The 16,646-nt window shown below is 44.7% G+C and overlaps 1 protein-coding gene across 7 annotated transcripts in view; it reads right to left on the minus strand.

The window, feature by feature from the left end:
• The window catches only part of IQSEC3 (IQ motif and Sec7 domain ArfGEF 3), a 136,827-nt gene that overhangs the window by 62,734 nt on the left and 57,447 nt on the right, over nucleotides 1-16,646 (minus strand). For all 7 annotated transcript variants that reach the window (XM_083700001.1, XM_083700006.1, XM_083700005.1 and 4 more), the window contains exon 2: nucleotides 15,826-15,906. In XM_083700001.1, the coding sequence (XP_083556127.1) occupies nucleotides 15,826-15,906 (81 nt within the window). The remainder of the gene's footprint in view (nucleotides 1-15,825; nucleotides 15,907-16,646) is intronic.

The raw sequence follows: 16,646 nt of genomic DNA on the forward strand, positions 1-16,646 counted from the left end.
GAAATGCCTCTTTAAGATGCTGCTTGTCATCTCTAGAGCCTTTACTTTTCTCCAAAACCAATTTAGAATCTGCTGACCAATTAATTGGGTGAACTTTTTTTTTAGTCTATCAAAATGTCTTTAATTGGTTTAACCTAATTGATTAATCTACAGCAGTCCTGCTTTTGATTTCCTCTCTTGCCATAAAGGTTTGGTGATTTTATATGTTTACCGGTGTTGTGCTAATACATATGTGGTTTATATCAGCAGCAGAGAACCTTTTTCATGCCAAGGTGCCCACATTCCCATGTGGGCAACATGCCAAGGGTGGGTGGGGCCAGAGGCAAAAAGAATGCCAAGCAAAAAAGGAAAAATGTGTCTTTGCACAGTGGACTAGTTTTTCTTAACACTCAAATACCCCTTTGCTATCCTCCATCCACACAACGAAGAGGCATTATCACAGAGTTCCATTCCTGGGAGACAGGAACGTAAGAACACAGTAAGAGCCTGCTGGATCAGGCAAATGGCTCATCTAGTCCAATGGTCTCACAGCGCCACCCTATGGGAAACCCACAAGGGAGACCCAAGGAGGAGGAGGAGGAGAGTTTGGATTTGATATCCTGCTTTATCACTACCAGAAGGAGTCTCAAAGCGGCTAACATTCTCCTTTCCCTTCCTCCCTGTTATGTACTGACTTGAATAGGATCCAAAATGCAGCAGTCTGATTGGTTCTAGAACAATAGGATCCAAAATGCAGCAGTCTGATTGGTCCTACAATAATGCAGCAGTATGATTGGTCTGCAGGAGCCACCCAATCCAGCTCCAGATGGAAGTGAATCCACAACCTGATTGGCTTACAGGAGAATCCCAGAATTAGCCAACCACGTGCAGCCCATTGTGTAAATAATGTATATAAAGCAGATATTGTGGGGAAACTTCCATTCCTCCTCACCACTATGAGTTGAATAAAGAGCATGAAATCCAGTCTCGACTCTGAGTATATTTCTCTCCCCCACAACAAACACTCTGTGAGGTGAGTGGGGCTGAGAGACCTCAAAGAAGTGTCACTAGCCCAAGGTCACCCAGAAGCTGCATGTGGAGGAATGGAGATGTGAACCCGGTTCACCAGATTACGAGTCTACCGCTCTTAACCACTACACCATACTACACCAAGCACAAGAAAACTCTCCTTTCCTGTGGTTTCCAGAAACTGGTATTCGGAAGCATTACTACCACTGACTGTGGAGACAGGGCATAGGCATCACGGCTAGTAGCCTCTGACAGCCCTCTCCTCCATGAGAACACTCAAGGTGAGTATGAAGTAAGCCTGCTGAAAGTGTGGACTAAGAAGAATCCAAGGGGCCAGACAGATGAGGCTGGAGGGCTTTGGTTGGGGGCAGGCCTGGTGTTCTCCACCCCTGAGTTATATGCCTCAACAGCATTCTTTCCGGGAGAGAAAAGAGTCGCAACCAGCCAGTAACTACAGTACCCATGCAAATAGAAATCAAGGCATTGCAGTAATAACAGTATACCTTTCAATACTGTTGAAACAGTATCGTGTATATATGCTCAAACCTTAAACAAGGGAACCAGGGAAAGGGTGAAGCAGGGTAAACACAAAACCACAAATTTGTTTTCTCTGTGTTTATCAGCCTGAGGCTCTCAACATGAGTTGCCCATAAAACACAAACAATGTATGATCAGAACGAATCTTCCAGGATCCGAAGTGCAATGATCCTTAATGCATTCTGACTTCTTCCTTTGAAACTTGTTTCCTTTCTGCTTCCTTTCTCTTCAGGAGGAAGGAACTCGAGAGACAGAGCTCAACTTCTGAAAATGTATGACATAACTGGAGTCTGCCTGTTTTCCCCTCCTCAAAGCCCGCTTAAGAACGCCTCGCTTTGTTCACAAAACCCTCTCAAGTCACCTGAGGGCAGCCACAGAATCCATCAGCAGCCAGGATGAAAATAGCTGCAGCTACTACGGGGATGAGTTTGCAAGGAACCAAAGCTTCGGAAGGAGAGAGCCAATAAATCCCAGCTCATGCTGTCCAGGGTACTACCCAACATGCACAAACAGCAGTCTTTACTTGTAAGTAAGAAAAAGATCTTTATTCAGGCAAGAAACAGTACAAGCCCAGTATCAGACTCAGGAGGCATAATTCAGGAGTTCAAGAAAAGAGCAAGAAATTCCGGACTGGATGGAAGCGACAAAGATGTCCCAACAAGTTTCCCTGTCCCTTCCACCAAGCTTTTAAAAATGAGGCATGGTGAAGGTAGCTGAAGGGTACCTTGGTGAGTTAGCAATTTCCCCTGCATGCGAAGACAGGCTCTGGCCGATTGTGCAGACTAGACCAATAATGGGTCCAATGGTCAAGAAGCCATTTTCTGCACATGCTGGAGAGGGAAGTGAGGAGCAAGGGGGGTTCATCCACCTCGGAAGGTAGCTCATCTAGGAGAAGGAAACCCTAAACCTCCACTGCCTTGCAGGATATCTTCAGGAGAAGAAAAGGCCAAGGAGTAAACCTTACCCAAACTGAGAGTGGAGTCCCTAAGAAGGTTGGATAATGCCTTGTACACCTTCTTCCAGCAACTCCTGTAGCCAAGCTGGTGCTAAACACATTGCTCTGATTTCCTTTGGACCACGTAAGTGAGACCCAGTCTTGTTGTCTGGGAAGCTCAGGACCTCCATACACACTGCCCAGGCTTATATCCCAAGGAGGTCACTTTGGTGCTGCTAATGCAGCAGTTTTATTGCACCCCCGGAAGCAGACTCCATTGTCTCTCGAGCAGACGGATGCCAACAGAAATGGTTGTAAACCACTGCAATATATTTTTATGACACGGCAGCATATGAATATGTTTATAAATCAATAAATAGGCAAACTACAGTTCCCGAGATTCTTCGGGGAAAGCCAGGGCTGTTTAAAGTGGTATAGGAGTAGTTTAAATGAACGATAACGGTGTAGCCATTGTCAAAATAAAGATAACGAACCTGAATGGTTATTTTTAATCTAAGCTCACTAACACCTGTCTTTTTCAGAATCTTTTTAGAAGCTGCATCTTGTGATCAAATACCCACATCCAACATTTGGATCAAATGGTAACTCAGCAGATGATTTGGCACCTTTTCCCACCCCCTCAGCCCTCCATCTCCTTTTGTAATAGTAATAGATCACACACTGATCTATTGCCAAGATAAAAGAGACGAGAAAAATAAACTGCTCTAAGTGGTATTATAACCATTATTAATAATCTTAGAAGCATCTGGATGTGTCTGGTCTTTGGCTTAAGGGGTGCTCTGACAATACCAGACATCAAGGGGAAAGCCACATTAATTTTTGCAGAACAACTGCTGCTCACATCATAAAAACTGGAGGTACTTCTCTGGGTCATGAACTCCAGTGGAACCAACTGGCACAGCTATCTGACGCTGACCTCAAGGGCAAACTGATGATTGCCTTTTCTCTTCTTCTTCTTTTTTTTTTTTTAGAAGATCAGTGCCAAAGGAAGAGGGATCCCACCAGAGAAATTCAGTTTCAAAATGAACTGCAAAGAGCCTTTTGCACTAGTATTCCCGCCTCCACAGGTTAACAAAGTTGATAGCCGCTGGCAGTACTGTGTACTAATAAAGACAGGCGGACACACCGGGAAAATGCAAGGCATTGGGAAGCTAGTGAACCAATTCTGCATCGGAGAATTTGAAAGCTGGAATTTTCATTCCATCAGTGATTGGAATGAAAAAGGGGGGACTTTATTCAAAATGGTAGGTGTGGTCTCACTAGCAATTGACCACAGGTTTCCCATAGGAAGCTCCACCAGAAGTGTGTGTGAGTCTTATGCTGCATACACAACATATATTTAAGGCACATGACTTCTCCCAAAGAATCCTGAGAACTGTAGCTTACTCCTCACAGAGCCACAATCTCTAGCACCTTTAACAGACTGCAGTTCCATGGATTCTTGGGAGGAAGCGATGTGCTTATAATGCACCAGGCATAGGCTCATGTACTGCAGGAGTCATGGTATGATAAGGTGTGGCACTTGGCTTTGACTGACAAAGTTACACAAAGCTGTAGAGTGATGCATGGATTGGTATGTATTTATGTTCTTTATACATTCTCACCTGGTGAAAACCTAGACCCCATTGAACTCATGGAATTTTTTGGCTTCGTTATTCAACTTAACAGGCTGCGGTTATTTTCGACCTTAAACACGTCATGACTGCATTTTGATTTGTCACTGGCTGCCGATATGTATTATTTGTTGTTTGAATTGTTTCCTGTTATTCTTAAGAGGAGTTATATTATGTTGTTGCTTCCTTTTTTCCTGTGGCTCCTTTGTACAGTGTGTCTCATTTCATGGGCAGCCTTGGCTGACTCCATGACTCTACCACGCTCTTGAAATATCAAATCAAACCCTTCACCATCTCCTCCATCCACAACCTTGTGCTCTTACGTTAGAAGTGTTTAGCAATTCAAAGTTACAACGGGGGAGGCAGCAGCCTGACCAGACTGTAAAGAGAACTGGTCCAGGACGAGACCCAAGAAAATCGATTATATTATGTTCTTCACTGCTAATTGGTGCTGAGGCTGCAGGCAGCCTCCTGGTTGCCGTGATGAGTAATCCAGTGGGCACTTTAGGAATGAGTGCACAGCTGTTTGATGCCTAAACTGTATTGAGTTGGAATTTAATTGCTCCATAATCACGAAGTAAACACTTGCCAGTTGCATTGATCATGTTTCAAGTCTGATCTAAGCAGCACTTTATACACGAGAAAATTAAACTTCAAAAGGAAGCTAACGCATGCAAAACCCATGGGCAGGGAGCCCCCCTGCCTCCCTTCTTTTTACAGTAATTAAAAATCCACCTCTGCTGGATTTCAATTTCTGGAACCTTTTCCAGGTGCAGCTTGAAACTCCACCTCCATCCACCAAAGCTGTAGTTTCCCATATCCAGAACTGTGTGTGCCCCCAATTCTGCATCAATGCAACATAACCTCCAACACTACATGGGTCTGTGCTATACAAATGTGCATCTATTATCCATTCATTTTCTAGAGATGCTGGGAAGAGAGGAGCTCAGAGGCTGTGTGGTGCAATGGCTAGAATACTGAACTTTGACTGGGGAGACCCTGGTTCAAATCTGTGCTCAATCAAATCTCTTGGATCACTTACCACCTCTCATTTTAGGCTACCTCAGGGGGTCGTTGTCAAGAACAGCAGGAGGAGAATCATGTGCTCTACCTCAATGTCTTTAAAGGAAGGGTGGGACAGGATTGTAATAAATAATCCCTCAAATAGGACAAAATTAGCAATTCAGAGAAAAGTTGGTAAGACATCACCTCAAAGACCAATCCCCCCCCAAACCTGGGAGATGCTGAATCACAACAGCTCTAGGCTGAGGTCTGAACTTAGTAGAGGAAAGCTGAAATATGGAACTCCCTGCCAGAAGGAAATTGCTGCGGCAAAGAATTTAGCAATATTGAAAGAGGGATGAGATACCCACAGAAAATTATGTCAGCAATTGCCTTGTGATTATGCTAAACTCCACCTCCACTTGTCTCCATTTTTGACTAACTCTGTTCCTCAGAGTTAGTCGGCCATCTCTCAGAGTAGAAATCTCTGCTACAGATGATACTTTAAGAAGCAACTGGGGAAAGATTATACAGATAGTGTTTCCCATAGGACAAGGGAACAACAGTATTGGATCTATAATATCTATTGATGTTGCTATTAAGAATAATTTCTATACGAGTTTGCTCTAAAGGCAATACATACCATAATAATGTGCAATAATAATAATGCATAGTACTGTTTTTGGGCATTCATTGCCTTGAACAGCAGCATGGTGGTTTATTTATCTGGTGGTACTAGTGTAAAATAGCACAGAATCTTTGGTCATAAATACTTAGTATACGTATATTTTGTATAAGGTAAAAAGGTAAAGGACCCCTGGATGCTTAAGTCCAGTCAATAGGGGGTGGTGCTCATCTCGCGTCAAGGTGAGGGAACTAGTGTTTGTTTGCAGATAGTTTTCTGGGTCACGTGGCCAACATGACTAAACTGCTTCTGATGCAATGGGACACCCATGACGGAAGCCACAGTGTGTGGAAACGTCGTTTACCTTCCTGCCACAGCAGTACCTATTTATCTACTTGCACTGGTATGTTTTCAAACTGCTAGGTTGTCAGGAGCTGGGAGAGAGCACCAGGAGCTCACCCCATCACACGGATTCGAACCCCCAACCTTCTGATTGGCAAGCCCAAGAGGCTCAGTGGTTTAGACCACAGTGCCACCCGTGTCCCCTATATTTAGTATATGTATATTTAGTCTATGGTAGAGCATGAGACTCTTAATCTCAGGGTTGTGGGTTTGAGCCCCACATTGGACAAAATATTGCAGGGGCTGGACTAGATGACCCTCGTGGTCCCTTCCAACTCTACAATTCCATGATTCTATGATTACTGAGGATCAGAGGTGAGGAATCCCTTGTGGGCAAATTTCTTGGGACCACATGTCAGTAGTTGGCAGCACCAGAGTCAGAAGGGAGCAGAGCAACAGATGTGATTCTTACCTTGTACAGGAGGATATATTCCAGCCACCCAACAGTCAGGGGTTTCCACACACATACGCCACACATTCTTCTCTCCATCCGGGCAAACAAGAAACATTGTCATAATTATGGTACACATCCTAAGCTGCCCCAAGCACTGATGGAGACTGTTGAGTAGGACCAGTGAGGGATGTGGCCTGGACAGAGGACCTAGCTTGGAGGAGGACCAGATAGAGAAGGCTGGAGGGTCATCTCCAGACTCTTAAGTCTGAGGGTCTCCAACTCTGTGGGGGATAGATTGAACCTCACAATTTGTCTCCTTTATTGATGCGAGGAGTTATGTCTGAAGAGACATCAGGACTTTGTTATCCATTTCCAAGTGAAGTGCCTTTCAAGCCAGAACAGTGTGGATGGTTATGATTATGTGCAAAATGGCAACACCCATTAAATTTCATTCAGGTAGGCTTAACATCTCGATTCCTGAAAGATTGCAGGAAACTTTTGCCTTTCTGGAATAGTTTCATCTGGCATGTGAATAGTAAACTCATTCTCTGAAAGTGGATCCTGATGTGGCCTAGAAACAGACCATCTTTTGCACAAGAAGGAGATATTAGCATGCCTGGAGGAACCTCCAAAATTTGTACAAGTACAAAAAAAACTTTAGGGAGGGGGAAGAAAACTAGGGTGGAGGAAGAAAACCAGCCCAATGAGGGCTGAGCACCCTCAGTGACCACGGAATGGTGGCTGATGGAGGGGGAAATGGAAAACAAGGAGGGGAGAAGGATGGGGGGCATGGCTGGCTGGGACCCTGAATAAGTTGTTCTGTAGATTGTTGTGTAAACCACTTTTGTGGCTGTGTATGGTGAAAAGCAGTATTTCATATATCAGAGATATGGAAGCAATGAATTCCTCTTGGCCAGGCATCCCCAACTCGGCCCTCCAGATGTTTTGAGACTACAACTCCCATCATCCCTAGCTAACAGGACCAGTGGTCAGGGATGATGGGAATTGTAGTTCCAAAACAGCTGGAGGGCCGAGTTTGGGGATGCCTGCTCTTGGCTCACCCACACATGGATCTTCAAAAGGACCGTAGAGTTAATTGGCTGCATGAGTCCCCTTCAGCATCTTCTGCTTCACGTGCTTTGGAATGCTTTTCTCCATTGAAGGCAGGGTGTAGAATTTCTGTGCTGTCGTTCCATTCATCACCACAGGGGAGCCCCGACCAGCTTCTGTGATGGACGCTGAACCCCCCCCCCCCACTGAGAGCATCACATGTGCCGTTCCATCCCATTGTGCTTTCTTGCGCAAAAGCAAATGTGTGGGGTGCTGTCGTGTCAGAGGCGGAGGGTTTGCCAGGACCATTTTAAAGGTCATTGTTCTGGAATGCTAAATTCCACCGGAGTGAGACTTGGAGAAATGGTGAGGCAATTACTGGCCTATTCAAATCCCCAGAATGCAGGCCTGTCGCTAGCAGATAAAAGCTGGCAGGGAAACAAGGCGCTTGTTCTTGAAATTGTGGGGTTGTGTCTATATTCAGCAGTGCAAGTAAAGAACGGGGCACGCCAATGACACAGCCTTTGTCCAGTCTTCCTAACTTGTTAATTGGGATCGGTTTGCCATGGGTCTGTCGAAAATGATGTTTGGCTCAGGGTTGCCATAAACACAGGGTGGCCACGGCTGGTATTCAGCCTATTCTGCTGCCTCAATTTTTAGATGATGCATGCTATTGTTTTCTAATTATTCTATTGATATAACTGTCTAATTGTTCATTTTATGTTCTGTAACTCTCCCTGGTATCTATGGGTGGGGTACAAATATTTTCAGTAAATAAATAAATGCCGAATAGAAAATTATTTAAATTGCAGTACTCATTTCTAATTTTGCGTCTAAACATATAAATGAGAATGTGTTACTTTTATGCAAATCTATATCCCCTCTCACCATCATTTTAAGTGAACTGCAAGTGGCCAGAATGTTGGAGCTCCTGTTGCCTTGTCTCGCCCCCTCTCTGCCAATACCCATGATGCGTGGCAATAGGAAGGTGCAAGTGGCCATGACGCTACAGCAATGTAGCCCTACCCACAGTGCTCCACTGGCTGTTACTTAAAGTGATGGCTGCCTCTTACGGAGATTCAGAGATAGACTACCCCTGATCCATGTAGGTTCAAATTCAATGATGGCTAACAGCTATCCTGCATTCCGTCAGTGTTATAAATGATTGCCATTTCAAAAGGAAATGAAAGTAACTTAGTGAGGCTCCTTTCATTCTCCCTCCCTAACCAGGTTTTCCATTTTAATTTATCTTAATTAGTTATTTTTTTTACCACGTCATAGTGCAATGGGAATCCCCAAGTCATTTACAAATCCCAACAATCCCCCAAATCTTATTTTTGATCCCCAACCTGCCAGTCAGCATTTTGTGCCCACTAAGCATGTTCAGTCATCATCGGACAGGGTTTTCCTTTGAGGATGGTGTTCCTTCCTCAGGTGTTGTTTTTGTTATTTCCAAAAAACAAAAAACCACCACAACCCATCATATCTAAAATAAGCCTGAAATCTGAGGTTCAGTACAGAAAATTATATGGCGTGGAACATATATAAAATTTTACTAGATATAACCCATTATAATGACATTTTTACTAGTTTTTATTCTGTTTAATGATGCTTTCACTGATTCCCTCCATAGCACCATAACACATTCACCAATTATCAATTTAATGTTATTGTACTTCTGTAAGCCATAGGGTTCCCTCCACACCTGCTGATATCTAGCTCATATGCAGGGATGGTGCCATTATAGCTGAAGAAAGATCAGTACTCAAGAGAATGAATTTGCTATTAGCAAGTAGGACGTAGTTATGTATTCCTTCCTTCCTCAAAGGAGCTAAGGGCAGCATAAATGGTTCCCTCTTTCATCCTCCCAACAATTTGGTGAAGTAAATTAGACTGAAAGACAACAAATGCCCCATGGATACACACTGAGCCTTGTGGCAGAGCAGGAATTGACCCCGTGTCTCCCAGGTCTGAGCCTGGCTCTGAAATCTAGCCCAGTGTTTCCAAGGTGTTGGAAGGTCCCTATCATTCTCAGCCAGCTGAGTCTATGATCAGGGATGATGGGAGTTGTAGTCCAACAACATCTGGAGACCCAAGGTGAAAGACACTGGTCTAACCACCACACTAAACTTGGCCACGTTTTGTTGTACCAGTAACACCACATGCCAAGTTAGTAGCCCAGAATAAAATGCAGTGCAACTGGTTGAAAGTGAATCTGAAACGAAGTTTCACATACAAAATGCATAACATTTTCCAGATTTGAAATGTCAAGTTTTGAATTTAAAATATATATCTAATATATATCGAAGCTTCACTTGTTAAATGTCATTTTAGAGAACATTTGAGGTGAAAACAAATCTATTCAACCATTCCATAAAAGTAGCAATCCAACACACACACACACACAGAGTTCACTAAGTTAAATATTCAGAAATTGAAATGTGCATTATTGAAATTCCATTTTCCACTTCAGAGAACTTGGCTATGAAGATTTAGAGCATGGTGGGATTGAATTTCACCACATCTTTAGGCAGGGAGATGTTTCTGTTCCTTCTTCCTAATCTAGAATTTGGGCTTATTATGACCAATCAAAAGGCAGTGGGGGCAAAGTGAAGACGTTTCAGAAAAGGACAGTGTGTGTGTAGATGTTTGCATGAAAAGAAAAAAAGACATTCCAGGAACTGGTATTTGTCTGTTTGTGTTTACCTCAGGAACACAACAAGGCAGCTGAAGGAGATCCCCCACTCCACATTCATGCACACTTAAAAATCAGGTTTAGAATGCCCTGATTGAACTTGCAATGGGGCAGAGCTCTTTGAAGAAAAGGACTCCAAGCTCAGCAGGCATTGGAGTTACACGCCATACTACTAAGTGTTGCCAAGTCAAAAGTCTGTCTTCAAAGAGAGGGCTACTCAGCTGACACCCTGCTTCTGGCTTCCTATAGGCATCTAGTTGGCCGCACTGAGGACAGGATATGGGACTAAATGGAGCCTTTGGTCTGATCCAGCAGACCAGCTCTTATGATCTTACCAAGCCCCACACTGCTACGAGGGCTACACTACTATGAGCACAAAGGTGGTGCTTTAAACCTGTTTTAAAGGGGGGGTCCTATGGCCACTTCATAAGCACACACACATACTGAGCACTCAAAATTTCCCCCTAAGTTCTCAGTGCCTTCATTCTTTCGCAGGAAACACAAGTTTTCTTGGGAAATGAGTGCAATGTTCAGGACAGTGCTATCCAGAATAGATGGTATATCTACACTACACATATATCTTCGTTTCAAGAGTGTTCAGCCATCATTGCTTCCTTCAAAGAATCCACTGAAGTGCTGAGCATTCTCTGCTAGACATTCCATTTTACAGAACTGCATTTCCCAGGTTTCCTTGAAGAAGAAAAATGTCTAACAAACCTATTAAGTTTGTGGTCTATAGGTATGCCCAGAGACAAAGGCTGCATACGCACCATACATTTAAAGCAAATTACACACACACACACACACACACACACACACACACACACACCCCAGAATCCTGGAAACTGTAGTTTACTCCTCAACAGAGCTACAATTCTCAGCAACCTTAACAAACCAAAGGTCCCAGGATATTTGGGGGGAGGGACATACTGCTCTTTAAATGCATGGAGTGTATGCAGCCTTAACAGGACATTTGACAATCACTTTTGCAGAGGAAAACACCACCCTTCCCCTCCCCGCTGTTCCTTAGTGTTGATAAGCATCTTGCAGCTTCTGCAAGCCATGGTGTGGGGGGGGCAGGTTTGCTCCAACCACACTTTCTGCAGTGGAGGAGGAGGCGGAGCCAAGCAGCCCGCCCACTCTGCTGCCGAGGCCCCCGGGTCCCTTGAAGAGACAAGAGTCACTTCTCCGTTTATACTCCTTATTAGTCCCTATTCTATTTAATCGGCTTAGACTGATGAAGCGAGGCAGCGGCAGGGATCAGCCGGGCTGTTTAATTAAAGGATTGCGGCTCAGCCCTGCAGTTTGGGGGTTTGTGTAAATGAGCTGCAAGTACATTATTTAATCCATCGCACGGAGACGAGACGAGGCATTAATGAAGAAAACTCTAATTAAAACTAGACGGCTGGCAGTTATTAGCAGCATCACTTCTGACAGGCTTTCTCATTTACAATAAAAAAATTAAATAAAAAAATAAAACTGCCTGTTCAGGAAAAGAAAAAGGGGAAACAGGGAAGAATTTGCTCTGTGTTATGTAATTTAAGATGCAGCAGCAATAGGTGAGCAGAGCAGGGCGGGGTGGAGAGAGCAGGCCTCTAAATCAGGGCTTAGCCTCATCAGGAAAGCCAGTTAGACTCCTCTAGAAATATGGCTGCCTCCGCATGAGTTCTGTTGAGCTAATACTAAAGATCTGATTGGCCCCAAGTGAGCCGATTTAGCTGACTGCTTATTCAGGATGCCAGGCTAGCTCATTTAAGTCCTGATCGGTCTCGCTTGCTCACCATATTTTCTCAGGTCCCCATAATTTTTAATATATAAAAAATATATAAATGTCCAGTAGCACCTTAGAGACCAACTAAGTTTGTTCTTGGTATAAGCTTTTGTGTGTGCGCACACTTCTTCAGATACACTGAAACAGAAGTCACCAGACCCTTTTATATATAGTGGGAGGGTGGGGTGGGGTTTTTTCTCTAGGAGAAGAGATAATTTGTAGTTATTCTAGAAACAGAGACAGGTCATGGAAAGATGGACCTATTGCAAAAGGATTGTTGTAATCAGGTGATAAAACAAAGGCCATTGTGCCTGTTCCACAAGAAGGGCCAGCCCTACTGTTGGGTGGATGCTGAGTGGGGTGATGTGGGCAGCTGCGGTGAGGTGTCCATATAGGCTAATGCCACTATACATGAGACTTTGAGTGAAAGAAACAGTTTGCACACAGCAGAAAAAAAAGCCTCTCTGCATTTACCATAAAATTAAAGAGCATTTTGCATCGCAAGCATAGGTTCCATTCTGGTAGGAGAGTTCTGCAGAACTGTGCGAGTTCTAGAGACATAGGCAGACAGGAAAGGAGATTGTGTGCTCCTAGGCGGCACATGTGCGAGATTAAGATAAAAATGCAAGTGTGCAATCCAATTCTCTGTGTTTGCCATAAAATCTCAGCCAGAGAGCTATGTTTCTCCTTGGACATAGCAGGAATTAGTTACGCGCAACTTTTCTCTATTATAGCATCTCAGCTTGTTAGCAACCACCAAAGTGCTGAGTTGGGAGTTTCTGCAGTTGCCTGATATAATAACTTCACCACATCCCCAGCGAGAGCGCCTCGATGCAAACTACTTTGGGGAGGACGGGCATGATTACAAGTTACAAGATATATTGTAATTAATTCCCCTACATTCCCTCAATTCCATGGTAAATGCAACTTTGCTATCGCAGCGCTCGCTCTCAAGGGGAAAGTGCATCAGTTACAAGATCACTCGTTGTCAGTGCTTTCTCAAGAGCTCCACCCCTCCCTCTCTGAATATTCATTCCATCCCTGGAGAGATCTGCAAATGGGAGGGCAACTGCATCAGTGCAGCAAATAAGATAAACCCAGTGTCTTGAGAATATTGGCTTGAGAATATTAGTTTTAAACTGCTTCTTTCTGCCTAACCAGGAACCTGTGTGCTGCACTAGCTTGTAGTTTGAAACGCCACTGGTGGGATTGCGATGGAGCCCGAGTAAGTGGTAATTCAACTTATTTGAATTACCTAACCTCTGGTGCTTTCAAGACATAACACATTGAATATTACAACTGCTGTTTCAGGGGAGAATTTTTTTTCATGCTTCCACATGGTATCATTATTGTTTCATCGCTATTCCAGAACATTTGGGCCATCAACCCATTTTTCCCCACATCTATCAGAAAAAAATCTAGCGAGTTCTGCAATATTTCTGTAGTGTGGAAGGTGTTTTGCACAATTTTCTGCAAAGCCATTTCCTCCTAGGAGGAGAGGGGGTTGCAGGCTAAACCCTCCTCCCACACACGCGGGGGCGGGGATCTTGCCCCCACGTGGATAGGGAATCCCCGGGCGTGCCTTCCACCCCGTCCGCCAATCGGCGGGCTGGGGAGGCGGGGCCTGGCTCATTTAAGGCCGGGCACGCCCGGGGACCGCCCTCTTTTCCCTTTCCTAGCCGAGCGGTTTTCCCATCCCACCCACCCTTTAGGTTTAGCTAGCTTTGACCTTGCTATGGACTTTGGTTGGTCGCCGCAAGGGGCCTGGTAGGAATTTTTCCAAGTTGGCACACTTCAAGCCTTTTGGTTTTTTCGCCTACCTCGTAGCAAACATCACAACTTCCTCGGTATTGGCGGTTAGGCATTGACAGGGGTTAATTGTTATGCAAATGAATGGGGGGAAGGAAGCGCCATCACCTTCCCCAATGGAAAGGGTAGTCCAGTAGAGGACTCCGGGGGGCGTTGCCTTGTCCGAAACCTAGGGAGGTAAGGGTCCCCGGCACGCCCCCGAGCGGTGACACCCGTGGGATCCTAGTTGGCGTACTTCAACAGGACTCCCACGGCTTGTGGACAACCCATCGCGGTCTCCATGCCGGGTAGACGATAGGAGCCAATGCCTAAGGTCAATACCTTTCAATCCTGTAATCAATAAAGTTGTGGCCTTTTTATGCCCATTAACCTTAAATAATGTGTCCAGTGTCTTCATTTCTCATGGGGGAGGGGACTTGCCACGCAAAACAAGGGAGGGCAAATCAGGGCCAGTAAAGGGAGTGACCTGGAGAGAGGCTGTGTAGTTAGAGGAAGAATGCGGCCAGGGAAGAATCCTGAGTGCCAAACAGAGAGGGTTGGGGGACTGAGCTCAAGATAATCAAATGCTTGACTAATAGGTAATACTACCGATATGGAGCTAGTTGGCAGGAGTGGGGACAGATTCACAGTCAAATTCTTTAAAAATGCAGTGCAGTTGAAATAACAGTTGTTCTCACTGTTCAAGTCTGTTCTGATGAACACCTGGAGCTTTTTCGCAGTATTCTAAAATTTAAATGGGCATTGATAATAATCCACATCAGGAATCATTATTTTGTTTCCAAACCCGTCTAAGTGCCAGTTCAGTTAAGTGAGCCAACTAGGAATGCAAATAGAAGGCGAATGCACCATAGCAAGTGAATTAATGTGATTGTTTTGTAAATAAATAATTAAATAAGATTATCATATATATATATATCATATATATATACAGACAAGCTTTTCATCTGCATGCTTAAACAGAGGAACCAATGAAGGCTTGCTATATCCAGTACAGGGGAGGCAGGAAGCTTGGTCACAGGAAACAAGCGTGGAGAGGACTGCTCTTAAGCTTTCTTGCCTTGCTTCTAGCACCTTCTCCCCACATTCAGTGAACCACCACCATTTATTTTGCAGCCCCCTCTGGACCTGCAGGCCTCCTAATTTGCTCCCACCCTACCCACCAACTGCTACTAGAAGCCTCCTAAGCTTGAAAGCTCTTTGGAAAACTTTTTTGGCTCAAGGGCAGGGCTGTGTCTGTGTGTGTGAGAGAGCGCATGTGTATGTAAAGGTTTCACAAATCCAGGCTTCCCCACGCCCAACTGCCACCACCTGTTCAGGTTGTTTTGGAAGTGGTGATGCTTCTGTTCTTCACTTGCATTGTCATGAAGCCCATCCGGAGCGAGGAATTCAACAGCAAATTATGCTTCCTGCTCTCACTCTGATTTGACTTTGCATGTGTAAGAAGTATTAAGGAAATGGCACTGGGCAGCAGCTAGGAGTATGAACACCACCAATGTCAAATAGGGTGCATACTTCACATATTAGTTGAGGAAGGTGGGGGCCTTTTGGAGCATTTTGCCTCAACACTGAATAACACTTCTCTCTATTGTCATTCCTTCTGTTCTGTGCCTTCTGCCTTGAGCCTCCCCCAACCTGCAGAAACTCCCAACAACTCTCATCTGCCCCAGCCACCATGGCCAATGCTTAGGGATGATCGGAGTTGTAGTCCAAAACATCTGGAAGGCATCAGGTTGGGGAAGGCTCCTCCAACGTAAGAGAACCGCGCAACCGGGTCTGGGAAGGGAAAATTTATCCAATGTCATGCTTGTGCAAAAAAGAGAGGACTTCTCGGTGCAGCTAATCCCAGCGGTTTGGTTGTGAATGAAATGAAGCCTGCATGTTTTGTGTGCAGGTGAAAGCAGGGAAGGGAAGGCCGGAGGAGGAACACAGGAGCAAGCAGGGTATGAATCGACAAAGTTTCCCACCTTGGAGAAGAGTCTGCAGATGAAGACTTCTGCTCAGCGTCAGCTGCGGGGCAGCAGAACTGGTGTAAAACAGTCTCATTCCTGTAACAGAAGACAAACAGGGGCTGGTAAGAGTTTGGCTCACTCACTGGCAAGCTAAGGGGGTCATGTCCTCTGGTCCACATCCACTCATGGCCACTGATTCCCACTGCTGGTGTTGGTCCTTTAAGAGATAAAGGAAAACTTGGATTATTAAAAAATGAAACTCCTGCACCATGTCAAGTGATCAGCAGCCTAACCCTGAAAGCCAATCCAGACAGTCCGCAGAGCATATGGAACAGTTGTCCCAGGACCGCACCATCTCAGATATACACGGGATGTGTGCATGTGGCATTTCATGCTTGGATCCTCCTCTTTGTTAAGATCTTTCCAGAAAATCAAGGAGAATGCTTGGCCAGAAGGCTCCTTGACGTTCTACCTTCATATTATAGGAGAGGTGGGGGAGATGCATGGCAAAACACGCAAACCCCCCCCCCCCAATATAAATATCTGAATTGGAAAAGTCATGGGCAGGACTGTACCATGTGTCTTGCTGAGCATCTTGTTCAAAACTCACACATAAAATCCATGTAGTTGGAAGCAACATATTAAACAAATTAATCCAGTTCCTTCCTCATACCGGGCTGAAGATGGACAAGTCTGCTGTCCATGAAATATGCCTGACTTCCCCAACTTACTAGCCTCCAAACATTTTGGACTACAACTCCCATAAGCCCCAGCTAGCATAGCCAATGATCATGGAAGATGGGAGCTATCCAAGAATGCCTGGACAACAGCAGTTG

This window comes from Podarcis gaigeae (genome assembly GCF_964106915.1).
Source record: "Podarcis gaigeae genome assembly, chromosome: 10".
NCBI classification, from domain to species: domain Eukaryota; kingdom Metazoa; phylum Chordata; class Lepidosauria; order Squamata; family Lacertidae; genus Podarcis; species Podarcis gaigeae.